The sequence below is a fragment of the Hypomesus transpacificus genome, chromosome 21, assembly GCF_021917145.1.
Source record: "Hypomesus transpacificus isolate Combined female chromosome 21, fHypTra1, whole genome shotgun sequence".
NCBI lineage: Eukaryota > Metazoa > Chordata > Actinopteri > Osmeriformes > Osmeridae > Hypomesus > Hypomesus transpacificus.
Window position 1 is genome coordinate 4,750,833 of NC_061080.1, and position 22,821 is coordinate 4,773,653.

The 22,821-nt window shown below is 46.4% G+C and overlaps 2 protein-coding genes across 4 annotated transcripts; one reads left to right on the plus strand and one right to left on the minus strand.

The window, feature by feature from the left end:
* Positions 1-136: 136 nt before the first annotated feature.
* Positions 137-11,995, plus strand: vps54 (VPS54 subunit of GARP complex). 2 transcript variants are annotated; one of them, XM_047044120.1, is made up of 24 exons: positions 137-281; positions 1,720-1,897; positions 3,153-3,394; positions 3,706-3,790; positions 3,957-3,991; positions 4,305-4,436; positions 4,728-5,113; positions 5,455-5,581; positions 5,734-5,763; positions 6,081-6,188; positions 6,341-6,396; positions 6,704-6,800; positions 6,981-7,402; positions 7,590-7,719; positions 8,079-8,260; positions 8,365-8,477; positions 8,600-8,663; positions 8,788-8,893; positions 9,027-9,114; positions 9,488-9,609; positions 9,730-9,810; positions 10,005-10,112; positions 10,219-10,313; positions 10,515-11,995. In XM_047044120.1, exons 2-24 carry the CDS (start codon positions 1,750-1,752, stop codon positions 10,618-10,620), a joined length of 3,063 nt encoding a protein of 1,020 aa, XP_046900076.1. In that variant the 5' UTR covers positions 137-281; positions 1,720-1,749; the 3' UTR covers positions 10,621-11,995. The 2 variants fall into 2 exon arrangements, with proteins under 2 accessions (XP_046900076.1, XP_046900077.1); XM_047044121.1 differs by lacking the exon at positions 5,734-5,763.
* Positions 11,996-13,084: 1,089 nt separating this feature from the next.
* Positions 13,085-22,447, minus strand: LOC124483635 (UTP--glucose-1-phosphate uridylyltransferase-like). 2 transcript variants are annotated; one of them, XM_047044158.1, is made up of 11 exons: positions 22,232-22,447; positions 21,502-22,088; positions 20,681-20,796; positions 19,318-19,425; positions 15,678-15,863; positions 15,333-15,466; positions 14,792-15,089; positions 14,300-14,497; positions 13,809-14,051; positions 13,609-13,713; positions 13,085-13,498 (listed from the first exon to the last, which is right to left on the minus strand). In XM_047044158.1, exons 2-11 carry the CDS (start codon positions 21,518-21,520, stop codon positions 13,391-13,393), a joined length of 1,515 nt encoding a protein of 504 aa, XP_046900114.1. In that variant the 5' UTR covers positions 21,521-22,088; positions 22,232-22,447; the 3' UTR covers positions 13,085-13,390. The 2 variants fall into 2 exon arrangements, with proteins under 2 accessions (XP_046900114.1, XP_046900115.1); XM_047044159.1 differs by lacking the exon at positions 21,502-22,088.
* Positions 22,448-22,821: the final 374 nt, after the last annotated feature.

Sequence of the window (22,821 nt, forward strand, 5' to 3'; positions counted from 1 at the left end):
TCTTCAGCCTAAAGAGTATCATATTCATGTGGATGAGGTCTAGATCAAGTATTTTTATGATTGGATTATATTTCAGAACAATGAATCTGGCTTTTACCAGTAGAGGGCAGTGGTAATTTAGATTGGTCACGATAGGCAGGGACAACCGCAAGGAAGAAGCCTTGCGCTGTGCATTATGGGCATGGAACCGGTGGCTTGATCGATTGTTTTTGCTTGTTCGTTCACAATGTTACCGTGATGGTGGATTGGAGTATCGAGAACTGCTGTGTTTCAAACAACAGGTACTATATATACATACGATTTGACTTGATATGTCAGTCTGGTGAAGAGGCCGGAGCTATCACTGCTGCAGTTTCTGTTTTGGTAGCTGTCAATGGCTAGTGAGCTAATGTTGGCTAGCTTGAGGTTAGCATCATTAGCGTCAATCAGTCTACGTGTAACCAGCTGGTGTAGGCCGCGTACTGCAAGTTTACCTAGGCAAGGTAATAGTTAGCTGGCTAATAACAATATTGCTAGGCTACATCAGACGCAGGCGTATTGAAGTGATCCTCGCGTTTGCGTTAACTAGAGCTAATATTGTTAGCGTAGGTTGCCAGTTAGAAAAGCGTTGACGGGTAGGTACTGTCTACTGTCTGTCTGTACTATGAAGAAGATTGCTGGCATAATCCCTTGTGCTTTTTCATCAACCCCAACATTACTGCCTGGGTTGGGACGGACAGTACAGAAGGCTAAAGGTAGCTGCACTAGTAGTAACGGAAGTTAACTTAGCTAACTAGCTTTGGTGATGATGATGGTGTACTCATCGACTTGTTACGCTCGGTAGTTTTCCAACTAAGCATTGATCATCAGATCAGTTGCATGGACCTTTGCCTAACCTCTTCGATCTATGTTTAGAAGGTGCCCGCCCACCTATCATCCTAATCCTCAGACTGATTACACAACAGACTGAGGGTCTTCACTCCCTAACACTAAGGCTTATCATAGTTTTAGTTAAATTGCAGCACTGTTTAGTCAAATCAGTCTTTTGGCCATGTGTGTTTCAGACATGCATTACATTTGACATTTAGTCATTTAGCAGACTTACAGTAAGTACAGGGACATTCCACCGAAACAAGTGGGGTGAAGTGCCTTGCCCAAGGACACGTCATTTAGCACAGCCGGGAATTGAACCGGCAACCTTCTGATTACTAGCCCGATTCCCTAACCGCTCAGCCACCTGACTCCCCTGCATGCAACCACAGTCCTTGTTTGAATTGTCAGGGAAATTACTTGTCGAATTGCAAGGTAAATGTCCCCAAGACTGTACTGCACACAGCGAGATAACCTCTAAGCTTCTAAGACACTAACACAAACAGCTGTACCTCTAACACCTGCTTATCCTTGCACTGATCAAACGTGTTTTTGCCACTTTTTAACTTCCGTCATCAAGTGTTTTTGACAAGTGAATGCAGCAGAAGGAACATCTTTATGTCCTCGTTTAAGTTTCCTTTAGTCTGAAGTCTTCAACTTCAACTGGGCGTATGCATACATTGATCAAACGCTAACTTGAGAAACAAGCCGTTTAAATCTGTCCTACCACAAAATAGTTGTGGATTCTAGCAGTGGGTAAGGATCTTTTTAAAAGCTAGCCTAATTCTAGTGTTGTGTTTATGCAAGCCTCCAAGTGTGGTCTGAAATCCTTGCTTTCAGTCGTTGACTTGACCCCTCTCAACCCCTCAGCTAGCCTCCCTGGAGGGGTGCCCCAATGACATGGCCTCCAGTCACAGCTCCTCCCCAGTGCCTCATCCCCGCGGTGGTGGCGGCAATGACGGGATTTACCGCAAGGACAAGGAGCCTTCCTCACGACACTACCGGCCCGTCCGCTCCCTCCCCGATGTGTGCCCCAAGGAGCCCACGGGTAGGTGGACCCAGCTACGTTTGCACTTGCTTTCAATAGCGTTACCTCTGACAACTGGCCCAGCAAGCTGGGTGTCTTATGTGAAGGCTGTTGACTTCACTTTCCATGTATTAGAAGCTTTTGTGGAGAAGAAAGGGGTTATTTTCTGTACTGTGTGTTCACAGTTGTGGATTGTCATGATGCTTACGTCATTTTTGTTTATGTATTGTTGCTCCCCTTTGTTTTGTATTGTTTGTTTAAGCCTCTTGTCTAAAGACAATGGGCCTCATTCTCGAACGCAGTTAAGAAGAATTTAAGAAGGAAATTCTTCTGAATTGGATTTAGGAGAACATTTGGCATTCATGAAAGTTTTCTCATTTGGGATTTGTTCTGAACTTCAGAAGACTTTCCGAACTCGAAATAGCAGTCGTAAATCGGCCAGAGTTGTCTCAAATGCGATTCCTTAAAAAACCACAAGGATCAAAGGAATCGCATTTAAGAAAACTCTCTGTGATTTAAGATTTAATAAAGTTATGAGAAATCTTTTGTGATCGCGTTCACATCAACTCTACAGACTATGGCAAACCGTTTGATCATTTAACCAATGAATTCTTGATATCCAAAATTTGAATTCTGAATATCAAGAATTGCATTTTGGATATCAAGAATTCAATTCTGGATATCAAGAATTCGAATTTTGGATATCAACAATTCATTGGTTAAATGATAAAACGGCCTGCCATAACAGACATCCTCGAATTTAAATAATTATAATAATTAACCTTGCTTAGTGTACAGTTGTACACTGTTAGATCCATTGGAGAACAATTCCATTGCTCATCTTACTAGTATGATGTTGCACCAATGCACCTGTGCACCGGTTGCTTTTCGCTTGGACATAACTTGCGTTCCTGTTGCTTTCCTAATTGTGTCGATTCTGACTGCACACGTTACTGCTGGTGCGTGCCCTTATAGGGAGCTGTTGGGGCGTGTATGTAATGTAAATTCAGGAGCACGAGGACGCGCTTTCAACTTAAGAAAACTCTTCCCGGGAAGCACATTTCCGAAAACGTGTGCTGCGTTGGAACACATTTTCAAGCGTTCATGAATTTGGCGGATGTCTTTTTCTTAAGTTGTTTTTCCGAAGCCCGTAAGAAACTATTCAGAAGAAACTTTAAAAAAAAGTTCGAGAATGAGGCCCAATGTTCTACCCCTATGGGGAACGACAATAAAGTTTTGAATTTTAAATATTTGAATTCCCCACATGCTCTTGCAGGTGAGGCCCGGGGGCTGTGTGAGGGCCCGTCGGTGGTGGCAGAGCACGACCGCTGGACAGTGTACAACTCTAAGGTCAACCTCCCCGCCGCCCTCAACGACCCTCGGTTGACCAAGAGGGAGTCCGACTTCTTCACCAAAACATGGGGCCTGGACTTTGCAGAGACCGAAGTCATGCCCTCCTTCTACCTCCCCAACATCACCAAGGAGCACTTTGGCCCCTACCTTCAGGAAACGGCTCAGGTAACAGGCGGCCAGGTTGAATTATTCAGTAGATTTGACAGAACCGGTCCAGCCTAGTCAGGTATCGGTTGCTCAACAGATTGACTGTTGTAATGTAGCTGGCTGTTGAAAATGCGTGGAATTTTCACTGTACTATTCAAGCTAGGATTCTTCCCTTCTTGGTTAGCTTATGTTTTTGAGATATCTTTTTTGGAAAATCTGAGATAAACATTGTGGTTTCCCTGACATGTAGAATGCATTTCATAGTGGACTGTTATTTTGACGGCACACTCGTAAGTGAACCACCGTTTTGTATCTCGACCAATCTTTAGAGGGAAAAAATCCATGAGCGATGCAGGAACATCTGTCCCAACAAGGATGACGTTGACGCAGTCCCGAGCATCACAAACAACCATGGTATGCATTATTGAACAGCGCCTCTGCCCCCGCCGCACCAACACACCACAAAATCCATCTCTTCTCTTCTGCTGAGTCATAGCTGTCTGCATGGGATCAGGTTTGGTCCCATACACTGAAATTACTTGATTCAACACCCCCCCCCCTCCCCTCCTTCCCCCTCTAGACAAATCAAGAACGGAGCTGGAGCAAGTTCCTAAGGTAAATGTCCCTTTTGTCACATTCAATGTCAACATTTGCCAAACCTTTCGCTAACCCAGCGCCTCACCGCTTGTTTGATTTGGGAAAATGACGTCTATCTCGCCCTTTACATCCGCAGCGACGCCCTTAGATTCTGTGATTTAGTCTGTATTTGCGGCAAGGTTTTGATGATTACCTAACCTTAATGAACGGTCTTTGAATAATAACGCGATTGATGCCTTCCAAAATGGCTTTTCATCCATTACTCGTTCACGATGTGTGATGTCATTCCCTTTCTCTACTTGCTTACCCATAATGCCTCGGTGAACCCCAGATCTTCATGAAGCCTGATTTTGCGCTGGGCGACCCCTCAACCTTCAACGCCGTCCTGCCGTGGTCGCACTTCAACAGTGCCGGCGGGAAGAACAGCCGCGACATGGCGTCGTCACGGTTACTTCAGGAAAAGGTGGGCTTGCTTATCTCGCCTTCTGGGGAAACTGGTTTCATAACCGAAAGGCCCATTGATGTTATATGTACACCACATACTATGTCATCTGGTGGAGAACATGTAGCCATGTTGGAGGACTTATCCGAGGTTGTACAGAGCTGCTGAGCAATTCTGATGTGAATTTCACTCCTCCTATCGCCTGTCTTGGGTCCTTTTGTCCCCCCTCTCATTATCTCTCATTCACATACACTCACTGACTCACTCACAATCTGTCTCTCTCTCTCCCTCTTCCTCTCTCTTCCCTTCCAGCTGAGCCACTACCTGGATGTGGTCGAAGTGAGCATCGCGCGCCAGATCTCGCTGCGCTCGGAGGCCTTCTTCCACGCCATGTCCTCCCAGCACGAGCTGCAGGACCGCCTGCAGGAGACGCAGCGCTCGGCGGCGGCGCTCCGCAAGCGCACCGCCGCCGTCCACCGCCTCATGTGCCAGGGCCCGCTGAGCGCCCTGCGCCAGGCGCTGTCCCGGGCCAACCACGTCAGGCTGCACAACAAGCTGAAGCTGATGGCCGCCGTGCACCAGACCCAGCCCACCGTGCAGCTGCTGCTGTCCACCTCGGAGTTCGTGGGGGCGCTGGAGCTCATCGCCACCACCAAGGAGGTCCTGCAGCAGGAGCTGCAGGGGATCCACAGCTTCAGGTCGGTCTCCTGGGGGAGGGGCTGGGGGACCTGGGGGAGGGGCTTGGGGACCGGGGGAGGGGCTGGGGACTGAGGGAGAATTGACAGGCCCCGTCAGGGTCATTCTGCAATAGGGTCTTCTCTGTAGGGGGACAAGTTCAGATATGGACATTCAAGTGTACCAAGTTCCACCCCCCCCCCCCTTGGCCACATTTCAACAGGAGTTGGATGTGTTTGGTATTGACCTGAAGGTGGAGTTCCTTTCGGTTGTCCTCTTGTCTGCATCTCTGTCTGTGTTGCTAGTGTCTCTTCTACTCTCTCTAATGTATGTTCTAACCCCCTCCCTACACACACACACACAGACACCTGGGCTCCCAGCTGTGTGAACTGGAGAAGCTGATTGACAAGATGATGATCGAGGACTTCAGCATGTACTCCAGGAGTGACCTCAGCCGCAGCCTGGAGGAGGAGGGGCAGGTGCTGGAGAAGGTAGGCCGATGCCCTGACTGTGCTCTAGATCAGACGCGCATGAGCCAAAATGGAGTCGCGCTGCCCCTTGCAATTCAACAAGTAAAAAAATGTCAACCTTTTTTAAATGTGGCCGTTGTCAAAGCACCAAAAGGATGTTGTGTTTGTCACAGGTGCCCAACAAAAACATGGTCTGTGTAAAGGTGGGTCGTTGAAACAGTCGCCTTGGGGTTTAGGAGTAAATCCATGAGTTCCAAACGATGACGGATGATTCTTGGTTGCCATTAGAAATAATTTAGTGGAGAAATCAATGTATCGATCCAAGTAATTGCCAAATAGCACTTGATTGTTTAAAATGATTCAACCACAAAATTACTCCAAGATCTTGCCCAAATTACTGGTAGAATCGTTCCTTATGGCTTTTTCTAACCCACTTCAGCTATTTAATTTAGCAGATGTTGCAGTATTCACAACTAATCTTTTTTTTGTGTGTTTGTCTGTGCTCATGGTACTGATATAGGACAGGCTAGAATCTCTGGTATTTGGCTTGCTGAGGCAGCGGAAGCTGGATTTTCTTGACATATACAGCGAAGAGATGATTCTGGCAGCCAAGAGCATTGTCACTCAGGTGAGAAAGCACAGCTTGTTCTACAACATATTTTGGCTTCACATATGTACATTTCGGAAAGTAAACGGTAGAAAGTGTATTGCGTAGCTATTATTTTTTATTGAAAACATTATTTGAGCCTTGTTTCAAACAACTACTCTCCAATTTCACAGTGCGTTATCGACTCAGTGTCTCATATTGAAGAAATTGACTCTGAAATTGTCAACAAGTGAGTACAAACATTTGCCTCTTGGCGTCCCTTACTATTTTCATGAATGCTCAAGCTGAAAGAAATGGCTCCATTCAGACTCTAAGGTGTGACCAAACAATGGCATACCATTTCAAATCATCCCTCAAGGAAAGTAAAACCTTAAAAACAAAAATTTGGGTGGAAAAAGAAAATGAGCTGGAATGCTTTCTTTTGTCACTCTCCCATTGTGCAAAGCGGTTAGACTTGATGGTGTTACGGCTTCCACGCATGTGCTTAGGGAAACATTTAGTGAATTTGTAATGTGCGAACGCGCTGGTTTTTCCAGGCTGGCTGACCAGATGCGCCTCATGACGTTCCCCCAGTGGTTTGAGCTGCTGCAGAGTGTTTTTGAGAACTTCATCCTCTTCTTGAAAAGAATCAAGGTGCACCTCCACTTTATTTAATTCCAATAGCCTGCAGGTAACCCATCAGGAATGCAGTGCGACACACAAATGGCTCCACCGATCATAAAATCCTCTTAAATATGTAACCAATGCTCAATGTATGCTAGTCTTTTGCATCTGTTTGAACCTAGTGGTGTGTTCCTGTGTGTTGGCTGGCAGGCGACACTGAGTGTGATCAGGAACGTGGTGCTGGAGGTGCTGGACAGTAATCAGAAGAGCCGTCTGCTAGAAAGGGGGGCGGGCGGGACGGCGGAGGCCCCGGGGGCCTTGCTCCTTCAGGGGGAGGCGGAGCTGGCCTACCTCACCCACGAGGGCATGTTCATCAGCGACGCCCTCAACCACACCCAGCAGTCGCTGGCCGCCGTGGGCCAGGAGCAGAGCTCTGCCGTGGGGCCCGGGTCCCAGGAGCAAAGCTCCGCCGTGGGGCCCAGGTCCCAGGAGCAGAGCTCCACCATGGGGCCCAGGTCCCAGCAGGGCCACTGTCGTACGGATGTGTGCGGAAGTGACTCGGCCTCTGGGACCACAGAGTCCTCCTCCAGCAGGGATCCCAGCTACCCTCCAGGAGGGGGCGCTGGAGTCACGTAGGTCTACACAAACACTCAAGTAGCAGTGTCACTGACTGACTTTGACCAATTTTACAACAATAATGGTCCCTGTAACACATGTGCCAAGGTCAACAATATTTAGTACCTGAATACTTTGTTTACTCACTGCCGGCTTTTTATTATTTAGCCTACTGAAACATGATCGTCTTCCCTCACCTTCCAGGTCTAACGAGGAGATGATGCCTACAGACCTGGAGCTAGGCAGGGTAGCCAATAACATCCAGGAACTGCTCTACACCGCCTCCGACGTCAGCCACGACCGCTGTGTCAAGGTCCTCATGGCCAGAGCCAAGGTAGGTCTAACCACTGGGGACGGTACAAACACACACCCAGCACGGCCCAGTGCACTCTGACCTACTGTCAGCTGAGGCTTTGACCGCGTTTTAGGGTCGGTTCCAATCCCTAATTGTCCTGCTTGGAAACAAGTTTTTCATTCGGTGGTCAGGAAAGAGTCAGGTTTCCCCACCATTTGCTTTAATGTAAATCAGATGGACAGGCGTAACCTTGCGCTCAGCTGCAAATCATTCTCGAAAACGTGTTTTTGTCGACTTAATTTTGATGGACTCAAGTGTTTAGTCTGCACCTTCCCTCCCATCTCTCTCCTTCCTTCCTCTCCTCCCCCCCCCTCCTCCCTCTCTCTCTCTCTCTCTAGGACGGCTCTCTGGAGCGCCTGAGCTCGGCCGAGTTTGTGTGCCTGTCCCGGGCGGTGGAGGGCTTCGTGAGGGACACGGAGGAGCTGTGCTGCCGGCGCAGCATGTCCTTGCGGGGGGCGCTGCAGAGTCAGGCCAACCGCTTCGTCCACCGCTTCCACGAGGAGCGCAAGACAAAGCTCAGGTGATGGAAGGTTTACGACCGCGAAGGAACGGGAAAACCGCTTTGGCTTCTGCACTAAGCTCACTGTGTGTGTGTGTGTGTGTGTGTGCGTGTGTCATCCTCAGTCTGCTGCTGGATAACGAGCGGTGGAAGCAGGCCGAGGTCCCAGCAGAGTTCCAGGACCTGGTGAACTCCATCTCCGACGGCAGGATAACACTACCGGAGCGCAAGCCCATAGGTACGCGGTGGAGTCCCTGTCGCATCATACTGGCTTCCAGTCTGTCTTGGAAGGGGGGGTTGAAGCAAACAGAGCGGGACATGACCAGACTAGCTTTTAATCTGTGTCCTTGCACTCCCCAGCCTCAGAAGACAGGAAGCCAAGTGAATACTTACACATTGACGGTCAGAAGTATGCCGTCGTCGGGTGAGTCCGTCTGTAGCTGACTCGACTTATTTGAACCCGGCCGACAGAAAAGTCATGATCGTTGCCGTTTTGAACTGTCACGTTCCTCTAACAAGTCTCTTTCGACCTTTGCCCGCCCCCCCAGGACTGTGTTGCTGCTGATCCGGATCTTTCTGGAGTACTGTCAGTGCGTCAACGACATCCCGTCCATCGCCACAGACATGCTAACCCGTCTCTCAGATCTCCTAAAGGTGAGATGCTACTCTACCGCAGGCTGCCGGCCTGTCTGTAAGCCACGGTTGTCGAGTCCACCATGAAAATGTAGCATGACCTAGCCTAGCAAACGAGAGAGCGCTGACTGTGGTGGTTTGCCGTCTGTGGCAGCACTTCAACTCCCGGAGCTGCCAGCTGGTCCTGGGGGCGGGAGCGCTGCAGGTGGTGGGGCTGAAGACGATCACCACTAAAAACCTGGGTAAGGAACCCACACGCTGTACTGTGTTCTAACCACCACACAGGCACACACAAAACATGCGAGTGCAGATTCCGAGAGGACAGTGTAGCGGCCAAGCTGAGGAGCATCCACACCAGAGCTGCAAAAACCAAACGAAAAATCTTCCGATTCAGAAAGCAGAAATTCGGTGTGTTCCACCCACCGAGTGAGTCCATTTCAAATCGCCCAGGTTTGCAAAATGAGCAGTTAATCGATCAGGCTGGCGACACCAGCCCGGCTCAGTGCCTAGGTGGGACTGACCCACGGCTAAACACTGACCCTGAACTGTTGACAGTTGTAGCAGCCCACTTCTTAGGCCTGAGGTGACGTCCCTCCCGTGTGCGTCTCTCCTCAGCACTGGCGTCCCGCTGCCTCCAGCTGGTGGTCCACTACATTCCAGTCATCAGAGCCCACTTTGAAACCAAGCTGCAGCCCAAACAGTACAGCGTCCTCAGGCACTTCGACCACATCACCAAGGTGGGCTGCAGTCCCAACAGCCGGGAACACACGCCGGCCTGGTTAGGTGGGAGAGGTCTGGGATTTCAGGGAGTGTGTCTTGCGTCTAAAATTGAATGGTGGTTTTACTCTTTCGGGCAGGATTACAACGATCACATAGCAGAGATCTCTGCCAAACTGGTGGCAATCATGGATAGCTTGTTTGAGAAGGTGCTATCAAGGGTAAGTTAAGACGCTGTGCTACGTGGACTATTATGATATTGACACTATTAATATGGCGATACGATATCAATAGTGATATTGAAATCTACACACTGTTCTACTCACTGGACCATTGTGATATCGGCATGTTTACCGTTGACTTTACATGTTTGTCGGTATGAATATTGACCCTTTTTTAAAAAATCTCCTGACAGTATGAAGTCAAGGCCCCCATGCCGTCTGTTTGCTTTCGCAACGTCTGCAAACAAATGGCCAAAATGCACGAGGCCATCTATGAGCTCCTGCCCGAGGAACAAACACAGGTAGTGGAGATTCGCCGCGTCGTCTCGCCGTACCCCCTGTAGGGGGAAAAAGCGTTCGAAGCGCACGTCGCAAACGCCTAACCACTTGCGCGTCTGCTTTGCACAGATGTTGTTCCTGCGGATCAACGCCAGTTTCAAAATGCACCTCAAGCGGCAGCTGGCTCGCCTCGGGGTGGTGAATGACGGCGGTCCACAACAGGGGTGAGTACTGTTATTGTAAGACTTGTGAGGAAGGGGGGGGGTCACTGTGCTTGTCAAGTGACTCCTCCATACCAAAGCCAAAAGGTTTAAATGTAATTCATGTCTTATCGAAGACACATATTTTCTCGATGGCGCGATCTTTCTTTGTCGTCGGACATTCAGCGACCACACTGACCGCCCCTGCTGTTGTCTCCTCTCCAGGCTGGTGGGAGTGGACATCGCCTTTTACACTGAGAACGTTCAGGCCCTGAGGACACTCGAGAAGCTGGACTTGAGCATGGCCGAGATCTGGGAACAGAAGAGGTGATGGCTTTCTGCCGCGTGCGAAATGACCAACCCGCTCCGACCACCACCACCACGCCGCCCGCCTTTGAGGGACTCAGTCAGCTCCTCAGGCGAAAAGAATCTGTACCAGTAGCTCACCCTCCTGGTCCTCCTCGCCTGCCTTAGGACCACGGACCTCACTGGCTGCAGGCCACCTGTAGAGGGCGCTGTCTGGGGGGTGGTGGGGTGGGTGGGGGGCGGGGAGAACTAGCAGAACTAGAACTAGACCGTCCTGCGACGTTGTGGGACCAAACCCAGAGATGTGCAAAGCTTGGGGGCTCCTCGCAGACTGTCTCTGGGGCCGAGAGACCTGGGATGCGTCACAGTGCCTCCTTTCCAACTGCTGTCACCTCATCTCACTGTGTGCAATTCAACGAGATGATTTATTATTACAGATGAATAAATTATGATTTACTGTCAAATGGGGAAGCTGGCAAGACACTCACCAGATTTTTTTTTGTTTTTTTTTTGTCAACTGCAGTAAACTGCGGGTGTCCTTGTAGCACTCGGCAACAAAAATGAAATACGTGGCCACTCCTTAAATGGGATTCAGACGTGTGTGAATAGAAATGCAAAGACTAATTTTAAAATGGCTGTAGTCAAGATTCTACTTGACAAGGCTCTCACTACTTAATCGCTTTAGAGAAGGTAGCATATTATCAAAGTTGACTAAGTATCTCTTAAAGTACCTGTCCTTAGTTGAGTTACATTGATCTTTCCACTTAATGGCTCAATTCAAAGCAAATCAAGCAGTCACTCTTGATTAAATAATTGAATTAGTCATCATGAACAATTCAAAATATAATATATATACACAGTATTACTCCGACAAAGCTGGATGCTTGAGCTACATCAAGCATGAAAATTGGCTGTGAATTCTATAAATTGAATTTGTGTTCCAAGTGACAACAATATAGTGATTCCTTAATGTTAATTGTATGCATGGACTTTTTGGTTCGTCTTTTCGAAGTAGCAAAGCTCCATCCCAAATAGTATCCTGTTTTCTGAACTGCCTGCCCCTGCACTGTGTTAGCATTGACACCTCATGCAAGAGGATCCAAGGGTATCAACAAAAAGCACCACCAACTAACTGCTGTCTTCTTCAAAAGTGCCTACTTTTGATAAATATCAAAGACGACACATCTGACTTCTTTACAACAGTGTACTGTTTGTTTTGAGTGCCTAATGTTCCTGTGTGCGTGCGTGAGAAAGCGTGAATGACTGGTGGGCCCTCATTGCTGCTCCGGTAAGAGATACATTACAAAGCGAGTGACAAACAATTCTGAGAGCATGCCTGAGAACTACAAATGTCTTGAATCCCAGAATCCTTTCTGAATAAAATATGAAACATGGAACTACTTTAGGATTGGCCTATTTTCTCAGCGGTCGTTCTTGTCCATCTGTTGCCTGAACTTCCAAAGCTGACAAGCTTTAGCCTGCCTCCTATTTTAGAACACGGTGTAACATTGGTAAGTTAAGTAGGCCTACAGTATATAGCTACAGTGCAGCTGTAACACGTAATAGTTGTGCTATTGTTTGTGCTAGAAATTTGAGTTGAGGCCATTTGTTTTCCTTTTGAGGCAACTTACAAACCCTAGAGACCACATAGGGAAAAACAGTTCTCACCGGAAGTTACCACAGAGATTTTTACTTAAACTATTGGCTACGGTTTTATTTTAAAAAATCATACTTGATGGGTTTGCTACATTGGTAACATGAGTTTAATATTAATGTGTTATGCACTGCCAAATTTCAACATGTGGCCAGTTAACAGGGTTATGAAGGTTTAACTGATGGGAGTGATCTATTTACAAAATGGGTGCAATGACTGCATTTTACAACACTGCCAAATTCTAATAAGACCAGTAATCTGACCTCTAATCATTGTCAATGATCCATGATTCATTGATTGTAGAGCGTCTGGAGTTTTTGTAACCTGTAAAGACAACATTGATCTAATTGTCCTTCAGTAAATTACAATTTACAACTAATGAAGCTTGATAAGGTGCACTTTCACAATATTTGACTTCATGCTTGACTATTTTAATCAGTTTGCATGTACACGGTGCAGTTTCTCAATTGATTATTATTTAGTTTGAAAAAAAGCCTGGACGGTCTACATTTCAACAAAATATAGATGACTGCTTACATTCTGTTCCGCAAGACAAGCAAGAATGTGTTCCACTGAAGATGGACACATCTTTAGCTTCAAATAAAAGCAATAATACATACCAAATGTTTAATCTGAAGAGGGTCTTTTGAAGTCCAGCTAGTCCTCACACATGCAATTAGATTGCACCTGTTCAGAATTAAGCACGTTTGCCTAACATAACACACAACGTATTACCATATCCAGAATATACATAGTTTCTAGCGTCATTCATTTTGAAGTACATGTATTATGTTGTGAGGCGCGTTTAAAAATGTAGGATTACAAATACAGAATATTCAAATGAATCAAATGCACTTTTATTATCATTGGAGACAGAGTGGTAAGTCAAACGTTGAAGCTCAGAACTGAATCACACAACCATGTAACAGCCTTAGAAGTGTAGCGTGTGATGTTGTACCCAAGCACAGCATTTGAGAGAAAGAACCAGTCCCCTTTAATGGGCCGAGACTAGGATAATTGTGTCAAACACGGATAATTCTTTGAAATCTGTAGGTCTCTCTTTCTGTAACAGTCTTTGCATTTGTTACAAACAAGCTCGCCCGTAGCCATGAGTCTTGTGTCTGAAAAGGTTCTGAAGACCTCAGTGGTCAAGGATGCGCAGGTTGCCAGATACAATCTTGTTTTCCAGCAATGCTCCGGCAGGAATATCAATCCTATCTCCATGATTGGCGATGATGATAACCGTGCCCTGTGAGAGTTAAAGACGTTCAATAAGTTGGTTGGTAAATGACTACACTATCACAGTATTACACAGATATATCCCACCTTACTCACGGTGAACCGGGAGACAATCTTTACCTTGAGAGAGACTTGCTTTCCAAAGGTGACGTCTCCTGACACTGTGAGATGGTCCAGTTCCAGCATGTCGGGGATGCTCTCGAATCTGGTCAGGTAGTCGTGGACCTATAAGCATAAAATAACAAAGTAAACATCGAAACTTGGCACGCAATCGATGACTGTGCGCAACCCATATCCAGGTACTCGGTAGCGAAGGCTACCTTGGTGAAGGAGCTGCCCAGTTTGACGTGGGGCGTGCTGGGGAACTCTCTCTTCTTGCTCATGGTGAGCGAGCCGGCGTCGAGGCTGTAGAGGTTGGACATGACCAGGAGCAGGTCGGAGGAGGTCTTGACGGGCAGGAAACGGCTGCGGGGCACGTTGACGCCCAGGGCGTTGTCGAAGCTCTTGATGGCGGCGCCAACGGCAGTCTCCAGCTGGATCACATTCAGGCCTCCGTCTAGAGTCTGAACAGGAGGATGCCGTCATATCACAGTTGTTTTGGGAGGGCTAGTCGGACGTGTGACGTACGCCCAATGAAGTTAACGGGCATCTAGGCTAACTGAGATATGCTAGGATGACCTCTTTGTCGCAATGGAATACAATGGAACCGAGAATGACAGGCTTTTAGTTCGCTGTATTTAAACTAACATCTATTGTCAGTCTTTGCCACTGTGGTTGTTGATAAGACTCAAATATATTCGTCCCCTCTCACCTTGGGATTGACGATGATCTCCATGTCCATGGCGTTCTGCTCGTGCAGCCTCTTGATGGCGTTCAGTGAGATCCACAGGTTGTTGGTGTTGAAGATCTTGAACTTGGTGACCGATTTGAACTCGTCCACGTGGGCCTTGGGCACCTGGGAGATCTCAAGGAGTCTCAGCTTGCCGTCATACTGGGTAAGAGTTCCGCCCTGTGGGGTACAAAGGGATGACAAAAGACGTGAAACAAACGGACTCTTTTACCCTCTGCAGGAACTCCCCAGACTGCTCCCACAGAGTTCAAGCATCTTTGCCACCCCAAATGGAAATAGAAACATCTGCAGGCATGTATTCAAGAGTGTTAACTTGATTTCCCTAAAGGCACAATCTCCTAGTCATTTTTCAGTATCCCTCAGTCCAAACTGATATCCTTCAATGGTTTGTCTCCTATCGTCTTTTAAACACCTGTAGTTCCTACGGTAGATCCACCTCCCCCTCTCAATCACCTTGACATCAGCCCTGGTCTTGTCCGTGACCTCCATGACGAACTCGCAGCGCTTGTCGGCTGGCTGGCTCATCAGGTGGTTGAGGATGAACAGGTCCACCGTGGCCCCCAGGTTGTCGATGTTGGACACAAAGATGTACTCCTTGCCCTCCGCTATGAGCTTGTCCAGCAGGCCGGAGTTGTAGAAGCTAGCGTAGATGTCGCCGTGACCTGGAGGGTACCAGGCCTCGCTGTTCTCCCCGGTCATGCTCATATCTTTGGCGATGGGCAACAGGGACTCCTTGTTGATGCGGGGATACCTGCAGGGCAGCCAGTAGAGAGGGCAAGGTGTGAAGGGAAGTGGGCACGTGTCAATGAGGAAAGAGTAGTCAGAGATATTACAATCCCCAGAGATTACAATTCGAGATTTATAAGAAAGTGTGTAGTAGTACAGCATAATGTTGGTCTTAAACACCCAAACAAATGAATGGGCCATATTCAAATATCCATACAGATGTGTGTAGATCTATGTACATGTATGTTTGTGGACGCATACACGTCACCTGCTCTGATTGAAGGTGTGGATCTTCACCCTGTGATGTGCGTATTTCTGCAGGATCTTCTTGGTGTCCTCGTCCGTATTGAAGGAGTTCATCAGGACCAAAGGCACTTCAGTGTTGAAGGTCTTGTTCAAGTGCTGAGGGAGGGAGACCGGAATAGATACACAACTTAACGTGTCATCGAATCGTTTTGCTGCAATACATCAATGTTTCGGGATCTGCTTACGCAGGAAGGGAAGATTCAAGGGTCAATCTGAGTGATTAAGGGTGCCTTTTTGAGCACACTACTCCCGAGCAGATGTTGGCGTCAGAGCTGGGATGGGGTGCTCTCTCGGGTTTCGAGCGTACCTCAATCTGCTGGACGGTGAGGTCCAGGAAGGTGTTTTCGTTGCGGACGCTGATGAGACTCTTGGGGCCCTTGCATCCCATGCTGGTCCCCAAGCCTCCATTGAGCTTGACCACCACCAGCTTGTTAAGACTGGCTGCCACGCTGTCTGGCAAACCCTTGGATTTGATATCTTCATAGGGCTGGATCTGGACAAGGGAAGACATTTCGTTGAAATGTTGGCAAAAAGGAAAAATAATTGACGGTTTTAATTATTCACCAAAGCACAAGGGGGCAAATCCTGTTTCAGCGATTGGGGTTTGAGAATTTTAAGTGTATTATTTAAGTGGTTATGCTAACCTTGATTAGGACACTGGGCTCAAATTGGGATACTTCTGTCAGTAAAACAGAAAAACATCCAGCATGAGTCCATGTCTTTGTGCATGCTGGAATTAAATAGAGGGCACCAAAGTTAGTTCTGAATAGAGTTTATGTGTGTGTGTGTGGATGGGGGAAGGGTTGGGGACACACTGGCTCCTGACTCTATTATGCAGCATTGCTACGCAGTGCAGCCATGGCGACAGCTGTCTAAACCAAGAGCTTGTGGAATTAAGCACAGTTTTTTTACTTGGAGACTAAGGCCCCCTGAATCACTCCTCGAGAAAGAGAGAGGCTGCAACACAGGCTCAAGTAATGTGTTTTGGACCTACAGCTATGTCCATTGTATCAAAGTAGACTTTATAATAGTAGTAGTAGTAGTAGTAGTTGTAGTCTTTGGCTAAATAACAGAGAAGACAAATGTGAGTCTGTTCAGGCAACTCTTACGCAAGGCTGTTTTCCCATGCTTACGTCGTTAAATAGCTAGCTGAGTTAGTGAATAAGTTGAAATAAAATGAAAATGTTTGTCTCTAAAGAACACTTCTCCAAAGGCCTATGTGTTATGTAACGTTCATCATTATCATCTGTGCGCAACATAACAAAAGGACCTTTCTGAAAGAGCGATTTGATGCTCAAAGTAAGTAACACAAGAACACATCATACAGATAAACATGAATTTCCTCCTCAATGGGAAAACAAGCATTTGTTTCATACAGCTGCCAAAATTCCCAGTCTTCACAAAGTACAGCTACAATACGGAGGTCCCTTTAGGGGGGTCACCCTGGGACAAGGAGAAGGGACATTGAAACCTTTGGCCTTTTCAAGCCCTGAGCAGCCTACCACTGAAAGGCTGACAGATTTGCAACATGGGGGACAAAACGAGACAGGGGTGAATATAGCCTATGTGCGTTTTACATTCACAACCTTACCTCTTCCGGCATCCAGTCATGGGAGCAACACACAATCACTCTGCTCCTCAAACGTTGACCCCTTCACTGCCTTGCGTCATCCCACCCCACTCTCTTCCTCTAACTCCTTCCCATTTACCAACCTTATCACATGCAGATAAATGTGTGAATAAGCGCACACATACACACACCTCTCCACGCCACACTTTCTGAGCTGTTGGAGAGAGTTGTGTTGTCAGCGTTGGCATGGTAACAAGCAGACCTGATCTTCCTCCAGGATAAAACCTTTTCATAAGTATAAACTGAAAAAAACCCTATCCCTCTCAATGTCACAGGTGGGAACTGAATGTACACTGGTTCTTCAATTCATCTCTGCATATTCCATAAAAAAAAGTATTTGTTTAAAATCAAGTGAAGTACCCAAAGGATTCCCTTGGTTGCTCTAGCTGTTGAGAATGGCTTCCTGGGAGCCTTGGTCATCCACTGGGACTTTCATTGCTTCTGAATACGTGATAAAACACTTGAACTCCTTAACTACAAGCAATAAGCCCAAAGCCTTCTTAAAGTGGACCAAAGGAAATCATGATACATAGAACACGATTGTGTTCATTTGTACCAGTTACAAGGCTGGTATTTAAATATAGGTGTAACATTATTTTCCTCGTCTGTGTGTTTCCTGGCAACATCATAATTAACTAAAAGTATTAAATAGCCTAAAAATAGGGTTAGGGTAACTTTTTTTAACATTAATTATATACTGGACTAGAGAGTGTGGTTTCATTGCAGTCATCACTCTTGCATCCCACTTAACGTTTTTGAGTCTTATTATCTGTACATGGAGATTATATTTATCAAAGCCGTTCAAAATAACAATAGAGGCTACAAAAAGGCGCCACGAGAGAAAAAAAGCACTGCTCCAAACAGACTAAGATTGCTTGGAACTCAATGATGGTACCTTTCCCCATAAGCAATCCTGTCAAGATGTTCAAGATAAGGTTTTGAAATTGCCAAACTCATGACCCAAATCGAACTCTGACCCGTGTCCCCTGAAAAACGATGGCACTGTTACGTTGCAGACGCCCCCCAGCAGTGTAACATACTAAGGTTGTAGTGCACACTACCAGAGAATACAAATGTCAGCCAAGCCCAACTCCCACACCCTCAAGGCTGGCGTTCCAATGCTGGGGGGGGGGGGTCAGGCTATTCATAGGGTTAACCTTCTGTGTGCTGGGTATTTTGGGAACCATGGGGTAGAAATGGTGTATGGGGGGGGGGGGGGGGTGAGACTTAGAGGTAGTGAAATGTCAATCACGTGATAAATGGCTTGGCACAGTCTTTATACACTCTGTTCTTGTATCTGGTTACCTAGATTGGTTCGGATTTAGAGGTCCTGCTTTCTATCCCTGTTACAGGCTCATGGGGGTTACAAACAAACTGGCACAGAACAAGTGACCATTCATACATAGACCCACATACAGTACATAGCCTGCTGTGGGCCTCAGGCCATCCGTGTGCGTTAATACATCTTTGATCTGGATATCTGCGGCTTTTTGGTATTGGGAAAGATTCATCGGACTTCAGGGTAGCTGGTTCATTCCTCTGCTATATGTCCTTTCCCTCAAACCCATACTGTTTCAAATGGCACACACTAGCTCAAACCGCTATCGGTGCTACTGTGTGTCCTTTGACACTGAAGCTTGAAACAGCCACCCTGACCCTCTTAGCTATGCCAATTTTCACCACATGCACCAATCATCACATCCGACCAGCATAACTCTCTTTTGTCTCACCATCACGCTCAGAGTTTGTTTCCAACTCACATGGTCCACTCAGCTGGGGGCTGATGGGAGGGGGGGGGTCAGTGGGGCCTATTCTGGCTGCGTGCCCGGAAAAGGGAACCCAACACTGGGCTCTCTGTCCAGGTCTCTCCCCAGGCAGACAGGACCACAGCACCCCCCCAGCACTCACCCCGGGGCGAGTGTCACATGACTACTCCCTGGACAGGCCCTCTGACCTGTCTATCTCAACTGGCTCAAAGACACCGCGCTGTTCCCCATCTGCTCAGCTGGGGAGTGGGGGGGAAGGGGGGCGGGCTGACTAAGAACAGAGCCATTTGGCCCAGAGATGCAACGACATACTGTTTCATACAGATAAAGACAGAGTGAGGTATGTGACCTAAAACAGTTTCTCTAAACTGTGTTCTCCTTGGATGAGTTATGACGATTCATGATTCATCCCTTGCACAAGGATAAACCTTAGGGTTGGAATCAAGTGTTGAAACTTCCTCGCGCTAGTATGACCTGAGACAGTCATGTCGTAGTATGATTAACGGCATAGATTGTTGGTATGTTATGGTATTTGGTGTAAAGTGACTCACCGAACCCTCTGGGGGTCTGTGGATCTTGGCCCAGTCGACTGAGGGTCCCTTTGCCTGGAGGAATCTGTGGAAGAGGTTTCTGAAACCCTCAAAGTCCTTTTTGGATATCTGTAACAGCAAGGTCAAAAGATCGGTTAAGAGTATAGACAAAACACATTCCAAGCCCCTTTAAATAGACATGGCCTCCTTATTGCATGTCTTTAGGATTTGTTACCTAGGAAGAGTCTTGATAAACAACACAGCCTAGTACAAGACAAAAACAGTGACTGAAGTCAAAACATCATTAAAAATGCCTTTTAAAAAGTCATCCAGTGTGGTTTAATAGATTTTAAAGTGGCCAACTTGGGAAATAACTGTGGAACCAGACTAAATAATCTCATAATGATGTTCACTGTCTTATCTTGTCTGTAACTGAGCGTGTCTGCTTTCATGCAACCGCCTGGCCTTTAATCTTCTCCTGCCCACTCCCAGAATCAAAACTACTGCCACCACCCTCCATTTGACCTCCATTTAATGGCTTTGCTGTGCGTTGCACCCCACAGCATTGGTAAACACCGCCAGGATAATGATTAGCACTCCTACCCAGTTGATGTGCTCTACCTGTTCCTGTGGCCTCTGGGCTTCATCTTGTGTTTAATTGCACAGCCCCCCCCCCTCTACATCTACAGAGAGAGATGGAAGCCTAACTTTTAATTGCTTTTACTCAGGGTGCAGGGTGACATTAAAGTCGGAGTGAACTACCCACACCTTCTGCCGAGAAATGGCTGGCTCAAACCTGTGATTGGTGCTGCTGTTTTATTCTTTTTTGCATGCATCAGCAACCTAAATACAGCCGTTTAACTGCTTACAGAGGCAGATGATGAAGTTTGTTCCATTCAAACAAATGAGGTGTTTGTAAATAGCACTTCTTGGATTGGTAATTGGAGTACGGCTCACAAACTGGGAAAGATCCTATTGCTTTTTGACAGCCGTGAGAAAAGTATGGACGTAACTGAAAACCTCCTGTGCAGAATAAACACGATGGGGTAACAAGACAAACAGCTGGGAGGGAACCCAACAGCAAGGCAGAGTCCAAGTTGAGAAATCGAAACGTATGTAAGTATATGAGAGAGACCCATGAAGAGACCCATTGGTCATTCACCTTCTCAAGGGTACATTCCAGGGACCAGAGCACATCCTCCCTTTTAGCAGACGTTGAGTGCTACACGTACCCAACCGAGCCCACCCCCAAAACACTACATTGTAGCACTAAGTCCTCTCTCCGCTACTGAGCTCTCATCGAAGACAGCCCTCTTCGGTCACATGTTAATGCGATTGAACAATAAAGTTTTCTGAGTCGTAAGAGATCCCCAGACTAGCCCACCTCTGCCTCGGCACCCTTGGTGGTGGCCCCTAGCTTTTCCAGCTCCTTGTGCATGGAGCTCTCCAGCTGTTGACGCATCTGCTCCTGGAACTCGGACATGGCTCCTTTACTGAGATCTGTCGTGAGGGAGGGAGGTGTGAACGTGAGAGGACAAAAGTGGGAGGAAATGGGAAGGATTTCGTTTAGTTTCCCAACATAAGAAACAGGACAGGAGAAAGACATTTTCAGTTGTGTGTTTACGCAATCTATCTTATTAATGGCTTTTTGTTTCATTTAGGAGGACGTTTTTGAGTCTGTTTATAGCGTGTAAATGCAAAGCATGAATAAAACTTGTACAATTATGTAAATTGTTATCTCCACTATGTGATTATGTCTGTGCTATATTTTGCATCCCTTTAAGAATCCACTCGAGTCCTTGAAGATGTTTTTCATTTCACATAGTTTGTTGGTAAACCTTTTCCTTGTGCCATTTCCGAACTTAAAAGTTGACTTAAATACACATTGACTCAAAGGCTCAACTCAACACAATAACAGTAAACTTGATTACAGAATACAAGCAAGCACTTGACAGCTTTGTGTGGATGAAATGCAATTTCCATTAAATTGCCAATCATGGTGTTGTGTGACAGTGAGAAAACAATCAGTATTCGTCTCACGACACAAAGGATGGAAAAAGCTGGAAACTAAATTAAAGTCTGAATTAAATAACTTTGTCTGTAAATGTCAAATAGAATAAATTGTTATGCGTCTGTCTACCAAAAACATATACATTGAATAGTTACTCTTATAATGCATAAATAATACTACCCAATAGAACTTACCAGCGGCGGTAAGTGACATCTTGGGATATTAAGATAAAATCTTAACCGTAAATGTTTTCTCGTAAAAACACCACACAAAAAAAGTCCTGACAATCTTCGTATTACAGTGTAATATTGGGAATAGAGCAAATCATTCCGAATGAGATGCCCAGAAATAAGTAGTCCACGAAACAATTCGTCACTCCATCAGTTGCAGAAATGTAACGTTTGCCCACGTCTCCTAGGGGTGGACTGATGCACCTATGCAAAGCATTGCCAATTTGTTTGCAGTTTGCGCTGTTTGGTCGGTATTATTTGGAAGGCAGGAGGCAAAAGGGGGTAATCATATAAATACATATTTTATTTATAAAGCACGCCCCCCCAACACGTCACAAATATAAAGGCATAAACTGTATTTGACGATTGTATGGGGTTCCACAGCACTGTTGCATTGCCTACGTGAAAATGATCCACCCCTTAATGACAATGCTGTTCGGCCGTTCCATGTTGACTTTCTTCATTGTCAAAGGGGCGGTAGCCTCGGCCATACTTAAACAGTACAATCAGCACACTCCAACACAAGGTGCAATGGGTTGCCATGCTGTTCTCTGCAAGATAATGTGGCATGGGTTGTCAAGCCAGAATATGTTGCTTTTAACAACTTTCCTTTACATGGCAGCATATTTCCACAAGAAGCACGTTCTCAAGCAACATACAAGTCAGCGGCCGTTAAATTGCATTGGCTACCCACCTTACACAATTATTGATGTCCTTAAAACTCCAAGGACAAGGTGCTTGGTTACTTTACCTAGTTTGTTTTCAGACAGTATTCTGTCAGACAAATTAATAATTTAAAAAGTGCGATTTCCTCGCTTTTCTCGTTCGTATTTTTCTCTTTTACACAGGCTCCTTGGACCACTTCTAGAGGTTATGGCAAGCATTTATACGCCCAATTAAACACGGAAATGTCGTACTTGGATTTTTGACGTGCCGGTGAGAGACAGCATGGATTGGTAATCGTGTTAACCAATCAAATAATGTAAAACCATGTTTTGTCCAATCAGAATGTAATTCAGGTGGGTGGAGCTAGAGTCGGTAATCGGTCGGTAAACTTTTTTGAAAGTTGTAAAGCTGAAATTGTCATCTCATCAATGTAATTACTAAAATAATCGATTATTAATTTATTTGCAGACATTACAGGCTTGGGTTGTCTTTAAACCGTTCACTACTTGTTGCCCATTTTTATGTTTACTTAACATTGCCCCCGTGTGGTGACATATCACTGCGCGTTACCTGTAGTGGAAAGTTCAAGCCTAACTACGAATGTTTATTTAATGCACA

What these genes read in the sequence shown, in the direction of transcription:
- vps54 (XM_047044120.1), top strand. Translation starts at nt 1,750, where the DNA reads ATGGCCTCCAGTCACAGCTCCTCCCCAGTGCCTCATCCCCGCGGTGGT. An exon ending in GACTCTGAAATTGTCAACAA is followed by an intron (nt 6,397 to 6,703) that starts GTGAGTACAAAC and finishes TGGTTTTTCCAG; the next exon opens with GCTGGCTGACCAGATGCGCC. An exon ending in TCCTCATGGCCAGAGCCAAG is followed by an intron (nt 7,720 to 8,078) that starts GTAGGTCTAACC and finishes CTCTCTCTCTAG; the next exon opens with GACGGCTCTCTGGAGCGCCT.
- LOC124483635 (XM_047044158.1), bottom strand. An exon ending in ACAGACCCCCAGAGGGTTCG is followed by an intron (nt 15,864 to 19,317) that starts GTGAGTCACTTT and finishes TCCCTTGTCCAG; the next exon opens with ATCCAGCCCTATGAAGATAT. An exon ending in GAAAGCAAGTCTCTCTCAAG is followed by an intron (nt 13,499 to 13,608) that starts GTAAAGATTGTC and finishes TAACTCTCACAG; the next exon opens with GGCACGGTTATCATCATCGC.